Source organism: Saccopteryx leptura, chromosome 3 (assembly GCF_036850995.1).
Source record: "Saccopteryx leptura isolate mSacLep1 chromosome 3, mSacLep1_pri_phased_curated, whole genome shotgun sequence".
In the NCBI taxonomy this organism is placed as follows: domain Eukaryota; kingdom Metazoa; phylum Chordata; class Mammalia; order Chiroptera; family Emballonuridae; genus Saccopteryx; species Saccopteryx leptura.
Genome location: NC_089505.1, coordinates 325,906,875 through 325,923,689, shown reverse-complemented (window position 1 = coordinate 325,923,689; position 16,815 = coordinate 325,906,875). Strand labels below are relative to the sequence as shown.

At 35.0% G+C, this 16,815-nt stretch overlaps 1 protein-coding gene across 1 annotated transcript in view; it reads right to left on the bottom strand.

Moving 5' to 3' along the window:
• Positions 1-16,815, bottom strand: part of SLC26A7 (solute carrier family 26 member 7) — a 228,662-nt gene that overhangs the window by 190,912 nt on the left and 20,935 nt on the right. The window contains exons 2-3 of the mRNA XM_066372472.1: positions 14,339-14,449; positions 5,379-5,551 (exon numbers count right to left, since the gene is read on the bottom strand). Coding sequence (XP_066228569.1) covers positions 5,379-5,551; positions 14,339-14,449 — 284 coding nt within the window. The remainder of the gene's footprint in view (positions 1-5,378; positions 5,552-14,338; positions 14,450-16,815) is intronic.

Here is a 16,815-nt window from a genome sequence, read left to right as displayed (position 1 = left end):
TTACTCCTGGATTTGATTTTGCTGTTAGTAATTGGCCTATTAAGATTTTCTGTTTCTTCTTGATTCTGTCTTGGAAGAGTGTATCTTTCTAAAATTTTATTTATTCCTGATCGTCCATTTTTTGCATAGAGTTGTTCATAATATTTTTTGTAATTATTTGTTTTTCTGTGATGTCAGTTGTTTCTTGCCCTCATTGAATTCTGATTTTGTTTATTTGGTCTACCTTTTTCCTTGATGAGTCTGGTTAATGCTTTATTAATATTTTTTATGCTTTCAGAGAACCAAATTTTGGTTTTATTGCATTTTGTATTATTTTTATACTATATTTTACTTATTTTCACTCTTTCTTTTCTGGTTTAATACTCACTTTGAACTTAGTTTTTTTGTTGCTGTTTTAACTTTATTAGGTGTAAGGTTAGGTGGTTTATTTTGTATTTTCTTATTTCTAGAGGTGGCATTATATTGCTATGAATTTCATTTTTAGGACTTTTTTTATGGTGTCTTATGGATTTGGGGTTGTCGTGTTTGCATTTTCATTTGTCTCGTGGTATCCTGTAATTTCTTCCTTGATCTCATTGTTAACATATTTATTGTTTAGTTACATGTTATTTAGCATGTATTTTTCCATTTCTTCTTTTAACTGATTTATAATTTCTTTCCATTATAGTTATAGAAAATGCTTGGTATAATTTCAATCTTCCTAAATTTGTGAAGACTTATTTTGTTGCCTAACATGTATGTGGCCTGACATGCAAAATATTTCATGTGCACTTGAAAAGAATGTATATTTTGTCACTTTCAGGTAAAATGGCTCTAAAAAATATCAATTAAATTCATCTGGTTCTATGTGTCATTCAAGTCTGTTGTTTTCTTAACTATTTTGATATTAGAAGATCTAGACAGCCCTGCATGGTGGCTCAGTGATAGAGCATCAACTCAGCATGTGGATGTCCTAGGTTTAACTTCTGGTCAAAGCACACAGGAAAAGAGGCAACCATAAGCTTCTCCACTTTGTCTCCTTTCCCTTCTGTCTCTCTATCCCTCTCTTCTCCTCCTATAGACATAGCTCAATTGCAACAAGTTGGCCCTGGGCACTGAGGATGGCTTCATGGCCTTGCCTCAGCTACAAAAATAGCTCAATTGCTGAACAACAGAGCCACAGACCCAGGTGGGCAGAACATTGACAGTAGAAAACTTGTCGAGTGGATCCTGGTCAAGGCTCATGTAGGAGTCTGTCTATCTGCCTCCTTGCTTCTCACTTAGAAAAATTTAAAAAATAAAATAAAAAAAGTTCTAGCCATTATATCAATGAGGTGTCCAAGTCCCTTACTATGACTTCTGTTGTTGATTTCTCTTTTTATATACACCAAGATTTGCTTTATGTATCAGGTGCTTGTGTTTTGTTTGCCTAAATGTTTACAAGGATTATTTATATCTTTTTGTTGGGTTGCTCCCTTTATCATTATATAATAGTCTTCTTTGTCTCTTCTTATAGCTTTTGTTTTGGAGTCTACTTCGTCTGATATACGTATTTCTACCCCATCTTTTTTTATTTCCATTTGCATTAAATATCTTTTTCTATATTTCCATTTTTTGTCTGTGTGTATTTTCATTCTAAGATGGCTCTTCTGCAGAGAGAAAACATATAGGCTTGTTTCTAATATATTCAGTTATGTGTTTTGATTAAAGCATTTAATTTATGTACATTTAAAGTGATTATTGATACATATTTTTGCCATTTTATTCTTTATAACTATGTTTTCTTTTTACTAATCTTTCTTCTTACAGAAGACCTTTTTACATTTTTGTAATACTCATTTAGTGATAATGAACTCCTTTAGCTTTTTCTTTTCTGGGGAACTCTTCATTTATCCTTTCAATTTTAAATTATAGACTTCCCAGGTAGATTAGTCTTCATTGTATGTTCTTGCTTTACATCATTTTTTAATATTTCATACCCAAACCTTCTGGCCTGAAAAGTTTCTGTTGTGAAATCAACAAGTTTTATGGAAGCTCACTTATAGATACTGACTGTTATCATGCTGCTCTTAAAATTATCTCTTTATCTATAAACTTTTCCATTTTAAATATGATGTGTTTTGGTGTGGACCTCTTTGGGTTTATCTGTTTTAGGACTCTTTGCACTTCCTAGACTTGTCTGTCTTTTTCCTCCACAAGGTTATGGTAATTTTCAGTCATTATTTCTTTAAATATGTTCTTAATCTTTTACTTTCTCCCTTTCCCTTTTAGTATCCCTATAATGCAAATGTTGTTATGCTTCATGTTGTCTCAGAGATCTTTCATACTATTATCATTTTATTTTATTTTATTTTGCTGCTCTGATTGGGTGTTTTTCTCTACTTTGTCTTCCAAACTCAATCTTCTGCTTCATCTAGACTGCTATTGGTTCCTTCTAGTGTATTCTTTATTTTAAATATTGTGTTTTTTCATTTCTAATTAGTTCTTTCAGTTTTATATGTCTTTTTCATGCTTTCAATCTCTTTAAGTTTTCATTCACTTCATCTTTTTTTTCATAAATTCCTTTAGCATCCTTGTAACCATTTTTTAAAAATCTGCATCTAGTAAGATTTCTTGTCTCCATTTCACTTAGTTTTTTTCTCTGGGGATTTCCCTTGTTATTTCTTTTGGGGAATGTTTATTTGTCTCCCTGTTGGCTGACTCTTTATATTCATTTCTGTGTATAAGGCAAGTCTGCTATGGCTCCCAGTCTTGGTATGATGATTTTATAAAGTAGTTATTTCATGGAGCTCAATGGTGCAGTCTCCCTGATCACTGAGCTAGATGCTCCAGGATGTACCCTGAGCAAGTTATGTGAGCCCTACCATTGTAATTGTGTTTTGATTGCTTTAGGCCAGTCTATGTGTGGAGTTGACCCTCTTTCAGGCTAGTTGAATATGAGTAGTGACTTTGATCACAGTATATAAGCTGTTTTGATGAAGCTGACCCTAGGAAGTTGAATTTATTCTAGTAGTGTCTGGTACCTGAAGATATATCCCTTTGGATGTGCTGCTATTGGAACCAACTGAGTTGTGCTCTGATGTGGACCAAAGCTCACCACTGTGTATTTTGGGTTTGGAGCCTCTTGGGATGGACTCTGTTGCAGAAGCTCTCTGTAACCAGCCTTTGTCTACCTGTTTGGAGCTACCAAACAATCTATAGTTTTTGGCTGCCTCCTATGGGCCTGGGTGTTCATGTGAGTGACCAAGCTGTGTACCAAAACCAGCTTCAACCAGGGGCAAGTCCAGGGGCATGTCAGCAAAAGGCCAAAGGCACCTCAAGGTTAGCCTCCACCTCCCAGATGCCTGTTAGGCTCAGTCACTGGAAGATCTTCTGGTAGTGTATGAATTGTGTGAGATAGGTTCAGTGAGTCACCAGGTAAAAGCAAGTAGTGTTTATCATTTGGTGAACAGACTTTCATATGGTACAAATATTGGGTCTGAGACCACTCAGCAAAAGTGTCTGTACTCCAAGGCTAGTCACCACCTTCCTATACACTGTGGACCTTGGTAGTGAATTAATGCAGATTCAGAGGGCTCCACCTAAAGACAATGATGGTTATCTCTCCAGCTCTCATCCTGAAGCCTCACAACTCACTTTTTCCATGTATGTCTCTGACAATAGCTCAAGCTTCACCAGAATTCCTTGAGACTTTGTAAATAAAGACTTAATACAAGCTCAGGCTGTTGACACTGAGAGGGCTTTGGGTAGTGCACAAGTTAGGTAGGGCAGGGTCTCAAGCAGTCCTTAGCGTAGAGCTAGTGGATTCACCAATTTAATGCAAAGAATTGGTTGTGTGGAAGATGAACTCAACAAAAGAAAGATGGTGCCCATTGGCCAGAACCCACTTAGAGTCTGAGGACCTTTGTAGACAGCCCAATTTAGGGACAATGGTAGCCATTTCTCTAGAATCTCCTCAGATCCACATAGCTGTTTCTCTCTGTATGTTTCTGGCACTCTACAAACTGCTAAAGCCCAAGGTTAGAACTTTCAAGTGTGACTTTGTGCACTGGCCCTGGCTGGTTAGCCAGTCAGGTATCATCCTGAAATACCACAATTGCACGTTTGATCCACATCAGGGCACATATGAGAAGCAATCAATGAAAGCAAAACTAAGTTGAATAACAATAAATGCTTCTCTCTCCCTATCTCTATCTCTCTCCATTCCTCTCTGTCTCTCTAAAATCAATCAATAACATTTTTGTTTTAAAGTATGCTTAGGTTTTCAGTAGCCTTCCATCTAACCAGAAGTGAAGAAATTCCCACTAATTTTCTCAGCAAGATATTTTGTGGGCTCCTCTTCCTGGCACTGGTGTTATAGGGTCAGAAGCCTAGCATAGAACTGAGACCCCTCATTCTTAAGGGGAGACCTTTTTAGCTGAGCTATCCCTCCAGATTCTCAACCATTACACATAAGTATGGGGCTAGCTTGTTTCATATCTCTGCCCCTTCTACCAGTCTCAGTCTCACTTTTTCTGTATATCTTTAATTAAAGAACTTTTGTTCAGCTAGTCTTCAGATGGTTCTTAAGGTTAATTTTCTATAATTTAGTTTTAATTTTGATATGGTTATGGAAGGAGGTGAGTGCACTTATACTGCCATCTTGAACAACACCTATACACTTTATTCTGAAGACTAGTGTCTTAATGGAGACTCTAATAGAATTTTGATTAAGTTCAAGAAAAGGCAAGTATGTTCACTGTTTCCTCTATGATTTTACAATAAAGACATCAACTAATGTAATTGAATAAAAGAAATCATGAGCTATATTGATTTATAGAACAAGAAAAATTGCTCTAGAAAATATGAGATTCAATAAACAATAAAATTAAATACTGATATCAATAAGGTATAAGGATGTTTAATTAACACAAAAATCAATACTTTCATAGACACAAACAATAAACAAAATCTGGAAACAGCCCAAGTGTCCATCACTGGACAAGTGGATTAAAAAGCAGTGGTACATACATATACACAATGGAATACTACATGGCTGTGAAAAAGAAGGAAATCTTACCTTTTGCAATGGCATGAATGAACTTGAAGATTACTATGCTAAGTGAAATAAGCCAAGCAGAGAAATACAAATATCATATGATCTCATTTATATGTCGAATCTAACAAACAAAGCGAACTGTTGAATGGAATAAAGGCAGAGGCGGGGTCACAGGGAGCAGAGAAACAGCTGTCATAAGGAAGAAGGATTAGGGGATGGGATCAGAGAGGGTGAAGGGATTAGTGAAATTATATATACATAACACAGAGATACCCATAAACATGAGTAAAAATAAAGCTCCCATTGTTTTTTCTTTGCCACAGTTTCAATTCCTTCATTCCTATGTCTTAGTACTACTTACCTGGATCATACCTCCCAAGAAGGAAACAGCTGTAGCAATGCCAATCCTTTGCATCTCAAAATCAGATAAACCCAGCATGCTTGTGTTACTCCATGTGGTGAGATTCTGGCTACTTGGAGGGACAAGGCGTTCCACTGCATTGGCAGATATTAAGGAAGTCAAGGCAAAAGTGCCTAAAAAGGGGGATGAGGTGGAATATCCTATTAATAACAGACTCAATAAAAATTGTTGATGCCCACCATTGAAATTGAATCTATTTTAGCCCTGGCTGGTTATCTCAGTAGTAAAGCATTCACCCTGCATGTGGAAGCCCCAGGTTCCATTCCCAATCAGGACACAGAGTAACAGAGTAGAGGCAACCATCGGCTTCTCCTCGCCTCCCCTTCCTTCCTTCCTTCCTTCCTTCCTTCCTTCCTTCCTTCCTTCCTTCCTTCCTTCCTTCATTCCTTCTTTCCTTCCTTCTCTCTCTCTCTCTCTCTCTCTCTCTCTCTCTCCCTCTCTCTCTCTCCCTTTCTCTCTCTTTTTCTCTTCCCCTTCCTCAGCCATGGCTTGATTGACTCAAGCACTTTAACCTTGGGTGCTTTAGGATGTCTCTGTGGAGCCTCTGCCTCAAATGCTAAAAATAGCTCACTTGAGAGCAGCCCCATATGAGCAGAGAATGGCCACAGAAGGTGGATGCCAATTGGCTTCTGGTCAGGGTGCATGCGGGAGTCTGCCTCTGTTTCTCCCTTACTCTTATTTAAAAAAAAAAAAAAAAGAGCACCCTGGCAGGTTGGCTCAGTGGTAAAGTGTCAACTGTGTGTGTGGAAGTCCTGGGGTCAATTTATCACCAAAGCACAAAGGAGAAGCACCCATCTGCTTCTCCACCCTTCCCCCTCTCCTTTCTATCTCTCTCTTCCCCTCCCTCAGCCAAAGCGCCATTGGAGCAAAGTTGGCCCAGGCACTGAGGATGGCTCCATGGCCTCTGCCTCAGGCTCTATAATGGCTTCAGTTGCAACGGAGAAATGCCTTAGATGGGCAGAGCATCGCCCCCTAGTGGCTTGCCAGCTAGATCCCTGTCTGGTGCCTGCAAGAGTCTGTCTCTGCCTCCCTGCTTCTCACTTCAGAAAAATACAAAAAAAAAAAGAAAGAAAAAGAAAAAGAAAGAAAGAAAGAAAGAAATTAGAAAGAAAGAAAGAAAGAAAGAAAGAAAGAAAGAAAGAAAGAAAGAAAGAAAGAAAGAAAGAAAGAAAGGCAAATTGAATCCATATTGGAAAAGCAAGATCTATTAAAAAAAAAACTCTCTTCAGCACCTCTACCCTTTGTTCCACTTTATGGAATAAACAAAAACTTACCTACATATACACATATTCCTTCAACATATAGCCACTTGCTATTTCATCCCAGGCCATAGATACCTCCACCTTTCTCCAGACCAACTCTTTCACATATCCCCAGTGAGACTTAAAGCATATTACCCTGAGCCTAAATTGCTATAAAATAGATGTCATATATATACACTTTAGAGTTTTGGGAAATATAAGTAAGATGATAAAAAAGACTTCAGCAGACTCAGTGGCTAGATATGAGCTCTGCATGAATCTGAAGCTCTTTGCCTTATATGCCCTTCCATTTACCTTCACAAACCTTCTTGTCTGTCAAGGTCTGGCTCCAATCCCATATTCATAAGGATCCACCTTAGATCCTGCAAGCCAGGCTTAATCTTTTCATTCTCTGTACTTACTTATCGGAAGAGATTTTTATTATAATATAACACTTTCCAAGACATTTTCTTTGCAAGTCACAGAAGTAATAAATGATTTATTCCTTTTTAAAATATATATTTTTAAGTAAGTGAGAAAATTTATTTTTGCCTTTACTTCACTAGCCTTTGGGGTCAAATTCACAAAATCTTTTAAGACCAAGGTCCATAAGTTTAGTACTTATGTTTCTTTTGAATTTAACTTTAATGACAAGGAAGACAAAGGTAAGAATGAATGCATGAGATTATATTTAACTACAAAGCTTCTGCACACAAAAGAAACCCCCCCAAAACAAAAAGGCAACCATTCAAACGTGAAGTGATATTTGCAAACAACAGCTCTGACAAGGCATTACTATCTAAAATATTAATTTGCACAACCTGACACCAAACAAATAAACGATCCAGTTAAAAAAATGGGCAGAGAACCTGAACAGACACTTCCCCCAGGAAGACATAAAATGAAAAACAAATATATGGAAAGATGCTCACCTTCACTAGCTACTAGGAAAATTCAAATCACTATACTGACATACCACCTCACACCTGTTAGACTGCCTATTATCAACAAGACAGGTAAAAGCAAGTGTTGGAAAGATTGTAGGAAAAAAAGAACCTTCATTTATTGCTGGTGGAAATGTGAACTTGTACAGCCACTATGGAAAAAGACTATAGAATTTCCTCTACAAAATTAAGAATAGAGTTACTATTGATATATGACCTAGCAGCCCCTCCTCTGGTTATCTATCTGAAAATTTTGAAAACATTTACTTACAAAGATACACACATTCTTATGTTCATTGTAGCATTATTTACAGTGGCCAAAAAAAGTAGAAAACAGTACTATGGTTCGTCAAAAAATTAAGAATAGATTTACCAAATGACCCAGCAATTGCTCTACTGGATATCTACCAAAAGAAACTTGAAAATGTTTGTACACAAAGACATTTGCACCTCCATGTTCATCTCAGCATTAATCATTGTGGCCAAGACAATAGATGGTTGAATAAAGAAGATGTGGTACAGATATACAGTAGAATACTACTCAGTCATAGAAAAATATAAAATACTACCATTTGTGACATGGATGGACCTTGAGAATATCATGCTAAGCAAAGTAAGTCAGTAAGAAAAAGCTAAAAGCCATTTGATTTCACTCATATATGGGATATAAAATTGAAACTCATAGATACAGACAACAGTATAGTGGCTACCAAAGGAAAGCAGGGTGGGGACAAGGGACCAAATATATGTTAATGGAAGATGACTGACTTTGGGTGGTAGGCAAATAATGCACTGTGTAGATTAAGTATCATAAACATGTGTACTTGAAACCTACATAATCTTATTAGCCAATGTCACCCCAATAAATTTAATTTAAATTAAATTTAAAAGAAAATAAAGATATTGCTAATTTTAAAAAAAGAAAATTTACATTGTTGAGCAAAACAGTATATTCCGTGACTTTATACTCTGGATTTTGAATTATTTGCTTTTAAAGATAGCATAAATTATTACTGCATTTAGTTATTCAAGATTGCTTTCTTATTACCTCAACTGCAGGTAAAATCTCAGATAGAGTGATAGAGTGATTTTTCTTTATAAAAGCAACATAAACCTCTTAATAATAAAGTAGAAGTAGTACACACATATATACACCAAATTAAATATAATAATTTTAAACAAAAATATGTTCTCAGTATTAAATGTCTGCAGAAACTTTTTAGTGAGATTCAGTTGGTCCTTATGTTTAAGATTATAGGAAAGTCAAAAAATAGTCTTTATATATTTTTATGTATCTATAAAATGATATATTCCCTTTATATATAATATTGTTGATGATATTATTAATAGTAATATTTCTTAAATGCAGTTTTATATAAATGGATAAGTATATCATTATGAAATAAAAATATAATTATTTCCATACTGAGTCTAAAGAAATTACATGAATTTTTATATTTACATAATTTACCTAAAAAGACTACAAAATTCCTGTAGCTATTAATATTTGTTAAATACAAAGTCTTATATAAATGATAATTTCAAAACCATGCCATCAGTAAAATGTCTATAGCAATTTCTTAGGAAATAAAGTTGTTTGTGGAAATGTACATTTAGGTATGTATCAAGTTGTATGTTTTTGACTTCTTAAACTAATTATAAATTTATTTTGCTTTTTAAAAATCTTTTGTTTAGCCTGACCAGGTGGTGGCACAGTGGATAGCGCATCGAACTGGGATGCAGAGGACCTAGGTTCAAGACCCCGAGGTTGCCAGCTTGAGTACAGGCCCATCTAGTTTGAGCAAAAGCTCACCAACTTGGACCCAAGGTTGCTGGCTCGAACAAGGGGTTACTCAGTCTGCTGAAGGCCCATGGTCAAGGCACATGTGAAAAAGCAATCAATGAACAACTAAGGTGTCACAACAAAAAACTGACAATTGATGCTTCTCATCTCTCTCTGTTCCTGTCTGTCTGTCCCTATCTATCCCTCTCTCTGACTCTTTATCTTTCTCTGTAAAAAAAATAAATAAATAAAATAATTAAAATGAAATAAATAAAAATAAAAATCTTTTGTTTAAAAGATCAAATGCTTTGGGGTCAGTTTTAATACAATCTTTTTTTCTTGCTAATGACATATTTAAATATTTTCAGAAGTAAAAATTATCCTTTAGAAAATTAGAAAGCAGAATAATTTAGAAATAATCATTTTCTTCAAGAACATCTAATTCGTTATTGCACTTTTCTACTTTTGCTTCAACACAAAAGTCCATTCTTGAGCAAGCAGTTGTAAAGTAGAAAAGTTAGGGCCTTAGATTTGGCCACAACTGGGTTGTAATCCATGCACCTGTGAGTTTAATTTGTGTTCTCACAGAAAACATTCTGAATTTCAGAGATTTTTTTAACCTAAATATGTAGATAATATCTATTTTACAATGTTGAGATTCCATCAATATGGCAGTTTAGTTAATCTTGGTACTGTAATCTTCCCATAATCACATCAAATATATAACTATACTAGAGAAAAACCATCATTGAGAACTACCTGAAATATAGCAAAGGAGAAGCCCAACAACTTAGAATAAAAGGGGACTAGTAGGAGGAGTGGTTAGACAGAAAATGTTGGTCCCATACACATAAGTGGCAGATAAAAAATTTGGAAGAATCTATCAGCTTTTAAGCTGCCCCTAGAGGAACAAGGGGTCCTAACCCCACTCTAGTCCCTCTAGCCCTGATTTCCAGTGACAAGAAGAGAAACCCCCATAGCTTCCAGCTATAAAATCCAGTGGGAATTGTGACTCAGTGATACAGAGTACTGTTGGAAGCCCAGAAGAACTTCTTAAAGAGTCTGTGCATGAACTTACTTGGAATCTCCTGCTTTGAGCTCCAGCTCTGGAACAGCAGATCAAATGACACCAGGAACACAACAAAGAGGAATGAAATTGTCTGGCATCAAGGCAAGAGTTGGAGAGGAAGCTTCTTCCTAGACAGAAGTGCTGGCAAAAGCCATTGTTCCTTTTTGAGCCTTCCCCTCACAAAGCCAGCAGGCAGGTACCATATCTGTGTCTCCATCAACCTGGCTATCATTGCTCACCCCATGTTGGTGATTCCCTGAGACACCACTCAATTTAGCTTGCCAGTCCTGCTCCATGAGGTCAGACCTACATTGCTGATATTTAATGATGGTCACAGCCAGTCCTTGCAGTAAATGGACTGGAGGATAAATCCCTCCCATTGAAGTGCCTACAGTAATCAAGGCTCAAATATAACAAAAGAGTGTTCACAGCCCACATGGGGGGTGCACCTGGAGCTCCCAGCTCAGATGATCATGGAGTCTGTGTAACTGGACCCTATAGGACACCTACAACATAACATTACTCTACTAAACCCAGGAGCCATAGCAGCTCTACCTAATACACAGAAACAAATATAGAGAGGCAGTGAAGAAACAAAGGAACATGTCCCAAATGAAAGAACAAAACTTCTGATAAAGAACTAAACAAAATGGAGACAAAAATTCTACCAGATGCAAACTTTAAAACATTGATTATAAGGATGCTTAATAAATTTAGGGGAAGAGTAGATTAATTTAGAAATTCAAAAAAGATAAGAGACATAAAAGCAGAGTAAAAACATTTTTAAAAAGTCAGAAATAAAGACTAGATTAACTAATATGAAGAATACATTACAGGGCATCAATAATAGATTAGACGAAACAGAAGACCAAATCAGAGATTTGAAAGATAAAAAAAAAAACAGAAAACACGCAATCAGAGCAGGAAATTTTTTTTATATTAAACTGAATAAGGAACCTCTGGGACAACTTCAAGCATACCAACATTCACATTATAGGAATGCAGAAAGAGGAAGAGGAAAAGCAACAAATTAAAAACCTACCTGGAAAAATAATAATGGATAACTTCCTTAAACTAGTGAAGGAAATAAACATACAAGACCAGAAAGTGCAGAGTCTCAAACAAGATGAGCCCAAAGAGCCCACACCAAAATACATCATAGTTAAAATGGCAAAGGTTGAAAACAAAGAATGAATTTAAAAGCAGCAACAGAAAAGCAGTTAGTTATCTATAAGGGAGCTCCCATAAGAGTGTCAGCTAATTTCTCATCAGAACTTTGCAGACTAGAAGGAACTGACAAAAAATACTCAAAGTGATGAAAAGCAAGGACCTATAACTAAGATTATTCTAATAACAAAGTTATTATTTAGAATTGAAGTACAAATAAAGAGCCTCCCAGACAAGAAAAAGCTAAAAGAGTTCACTACTACCAAACCATCATTATAAGAAATGTTAAAGGTTTTCCTTAAGAAGAAATTTATATTTATATATATGTATATATATACATATATAATGGCAATAAATACATGTCTATCAATAATTACTTTAAATGCAAATGGATTAAATCTGTAATCAAAAGACATATGGAGACTGAATTAATATCAATACCTTTACATATGCTATTTACCTGAGACTTACTTCAGGTTGAAAGACACATACAAAATGAAAGTAAATAAATGAAAAAAGGTATTTCATGAAAATGGAAACAAAGAAAGCTGGAGTAGAAATACTGATACCAGAAAAAATAGACTTTAAAACAAAGGCTATATTACTAAAAACAAAGTAAGTGTTCATCCATCAATAGATGAATTAATAAAGAACTAGTGCCTACATACAATAGAATGTGTCTCCGCCACAAAAATAAAATAAAATGGAATCTTACCACCTGCAACAACATGAAAGGACCTAGAGAGTATTGTACTGAATGAAATAAGTCAGAGTAAGACAAATGCCCTATGATTTCACTTACATGTGGAACCTAAAAAACAAAATAAACAAATAAGCAGAACAGAAACAGAATCATAGATACAGAGATCATTTTGAGAGTTGCCAGATGTGAGGAGGGTTGGGAATGGGTGAAAAAAGAAAGGAAATAAGTACAAATTGGTACTTACAAATAGGTAGGTAAAAGGTAGTCATGGGGATGTAAAATACAGCATAGAATATATAGTTAATAATATTGTAACAACTATGTATGGTGTCAAATGAGTATAGATGTATTGAGGAGATCATTTAGAAAATTCTATAATGTTTAATCACTGTGTTCTATACCTGAAACTAGTATAATATGGCAGGTCAACTGTAATTGAAAAATAAAACATTATTTAAACTCAAAAAGAAAATAAATGCAGAAAACAGAAAAAGCATGTTAAGCTATGTCAGAAGACTGCAATCTGTAAAAATATCCTGATTGAGATATTTTGAAGAATAACTAATTTAAATGCTGTAATAATAAACTAAAAGAAATAAAAAGAGAGTAAACCTAAAAAAAGTAAAATGTTGTGGTTGGACAAAATTAAATAATTTATGTAAGCTATTAATAAAGACTCTAATAAATAATACATTTATGGTTTCAAATTTAAATACCTACATATACATACACATGCACATACATATATATGTACCTATATATACATGTGTTTACATATACATATTACATATAACATATTCAGGCATGCTCACTGGAATCACAAGGATCTTTTAAATATGGGAGAGGGAGCAAATTATCAGAATTAGAAAGATTTGAAGATGCTTCTCTGCTGGTTTTGAACATGGAAGAAGGCACCAAGAAGGAACCAAGAAATTCAGGAAGCCTCCAAAAATTGGAAAAGACAAGAAGGAGCTCAGCCCTGTGAAAATGTTATGTTATAGTAAGACTTCTTTTAGACTTCTGACCTCTGAAACTGTTAAATAATAATTATTTTTCTTGTTTGAAACCACTAAGCTCATAGTAATGTCGTACATCAGAAAAAGGAAATTAACACAATCAATAACACAAAATGAATGCTAAAGAAACAGACACAGAAGCTATTACTTACTTAGAAGCAGAGATCTTACAAGCACAAAATAAATAGAAATTACTTTCTGGATATTACTAATTACAAGAATTTTTTTATTATTATTACCTTAATATTTAAGAATAATATATCATTTTTGTGATAATAGCTTTTATTAAATCTTATTGTGTAACAAATTCTAAATGAGACACTGTGCATCAATCATCCTATCTAATTCCAATAGCAGTCATATAATTTTTTGCATTTTAATATTAAGAAAGCAGTAAGTAAACCTTTAAAACTTTGCCCAAGATCATGTAGATAACAACAAATGAAACACACATCCAGAACTAACTCCAAAACCCATGTTTTTAATCATCTTGTTCTATTATCAGACAAGTATACTTGTGACAGTTCCCATTATATTTGGCATGCAAACCTAAGCAAGTTAAAAGATATATTACTTAAAGAGCCTTATAAATTATAGCTTAGAAGAAACCTAAAAGATCAATTACATAGAAATATTTTTCAATATTTAACTCTCTAGATTTTACATATTTTTTTTATTTTAACCCTTAAAGTGCTTATTTTCTTCATTTCATTTTAAATTCAGAACATTTGACCTTTTTTACGATCTTTTTACAACTAAAAATGCAAAAAGCCTTTAAAAATAACCTGGTTACGTAGTGATATAGCAATAAATTGCAATTATGAATTGAGTAGCTGAGGCACAAAAAGTTAAATGTTTTGGCCCTAATATTTCCTGAGGTTTTCAGTAGTAGTTAGAAATGTAATCAATAATTAATGGTCACTTCTTAGGTCCCTTTCATTAGTAATATGAGAAGCATAAACAGAAACAAAAATTACCTGTGGCAACATGACGTCCCATTCCAAATATGGCATAAATGATGGCAGGAAACAAAGACCCATATAAACCAAATACTGGGTGCACAGATGAGAGAATAGCAAAGGCCAACCCTGTGAAGAGAACTAGGATAATTAAGACCATCTTATAACCCCCAAATATAGTCCATTACAAAGTAGAGTGAATTTAATGACAAAACAAACTGTTATTTAATTTTTCTGTTTGCTCAATTAAAGACTAGCATCATGGCATCATGAGCCTAAATAACAGAAAATTTATTCATTAGTTTATATTTCAATTCAAAAAATTATTATTTTTGAAGTACTGCTCTGTTTCTTGATTATAAAAATGACTATATGAAAATATTGTCTCATAGTATCTTCCTATAAATAATAACATCACAGCAAAATATCTCCACACACACTTAGCAAGGCATTTTCACAGGTATCATTTTATCTGCACAATAACTTCTGAGCCAGGCAGAATTTGCAGCTTTACCACTGGTAGATGAGAAGCCTGACATAAAAGGCTACTAAAACTGGGGCAAAAACAACACACCTTCAAAGTTGCCTAGTTGGCTACCTGAACGACTGGCCTAGAATGTGTATTACACAGGTTGGGCCAGTGTGTGGACACATGCAGTTTCCATAACTAGACTGCACAAATAAACTTATTTGGGCGCAATTTCTCAGAGGGAGAATAGAATAAATTTTGTGTATTCAAAGAATAATAAAGAGTAACTCATAACTGTTCTTTTTTTTTTATTTTGTTTAGAAATTTTAATTTAATGGGGTGACTTTAATCAGTAAGAGTATAAAGGTTTCAGGTAAACGTATTGATAGCATTAGAATTGTTAATTAGGTTGTGGACCCATCACCCAAAGTCAAATCACTCTCTATCACCATATATTTGTCCCTCTTTCCTCCCCTCCCCTTGGTAACCACTGCACTTTTATTTTTGTTTATAAGTCTCAGTTTTATTCTCACTTATGTGTGAAATCATATAGATATTGGTTTTTACTAATTTACTTATTTCACTCAGTATAATGATCTCAGGGTCTATATATGTTCTTGTGGCAATTAGTCATCATTTCTTATGGCTGAGTAGTATTCCATTGTATACATGTACTATAGACTCTTTACCCAATCCTCTATTGAAGGACATTTTGGTTGTTTTCATGTCTTGGCCACTGTAAATAATGCTGTGATGAACATGTGAGTGCATGTATCTTTACATACCAATGTTCTTGAGTTTTTTGAGTAGATATCCAGCAGAGGGATTGATGGGTCATATGGTAGTTTTATTCTCAATTTTTTTGAGGATCCACCATACTTTCTTCCATAATGGCTGTACCAGTTTACATTCCTACTAGCAGTGAGTGAGGATTCCTTTTTCTCCACAGTTTTTCCAACATTTGTTATTGTCTTGTTGATAATAGCCAATTTAATAGGTGTAAGGTGGTATCTCATTGCAATTTTGATTTGCATTTCTCTAATAGCTAGTGAAGATGAGCATTTTTATATATCTGTTGGCCATTTGTACTATAACTTTTTTATTTCTAATAGATTAGCTATTATCTCTATATACTTTGTATATGACATCCACATTAAAAAATTTTCTAGCTATGTCTAAATGACTGCTAGTGGTATAAATGTGAAAAAAAAATAAAAGTGATCTGTTTATGGCTTGTCCTTAGCATTAAATAGCTAGTTAAGGTTCTGATAAATCCATTCAAGTCTGTAAAATTTGATTGGGCATAATGAACTTTATGAGTTACAAAGAAACTTGAGGATGGAGGTGCTATTAGAATGTAAAAAATAGGCAGACGTCACAGAAATGGTGGTGTAAGAGAAACTCCTGATCTCTCCCTTGAAATTTCAACTAATTGAACTACTATAACACAGCAAAAGAACCCCAGCTGGGCCCACAAGTGCACCTGAAAGATCCACGCACTAAATGAACTAAAGGTGTGATGGAGTGAAAAGCAGAGTGGAAGATAAAATGCATTAGTGGTAGGCTTTGGAAAGGAGAGAAGACAAACCTAGAATGACTGGGTGTTTTTTTTTTTTATCTGCTAAACTTCAAGGAGAGGTGAAGCTTGGGCTTTCTGGATTTTGTCTAAGGAGTATAGAGAGGGAAACTCAGAGTGGTCAGTCTTCTTCTGCCAGGAGGAGTGATAAGATAGAAGGGCAGAGGGGAAGATGAACCAAAGTAGCCAGAGCATGAGCTCATGGCCAGTGTTCCTGCAGACTTCCTGCAGCCAACACTCAGCAGAGACAGAAAAAATACAGTGCCCTAGCCCCCTATATCCTGCCTCCCTCAACTTGTAGTAGTGAGAGTGGCAGAGACAAACCACACAGCTAGCTTTTCAGAGCCACTTTCTTCCTGAAAAACAGAAGTGCTTCACATCTGGTTCCCAGGTCCGTTGAGACATGGGAAGGAGTGCCTGGAGGCCAGAGATGGCCATTGCTAGAGCTAT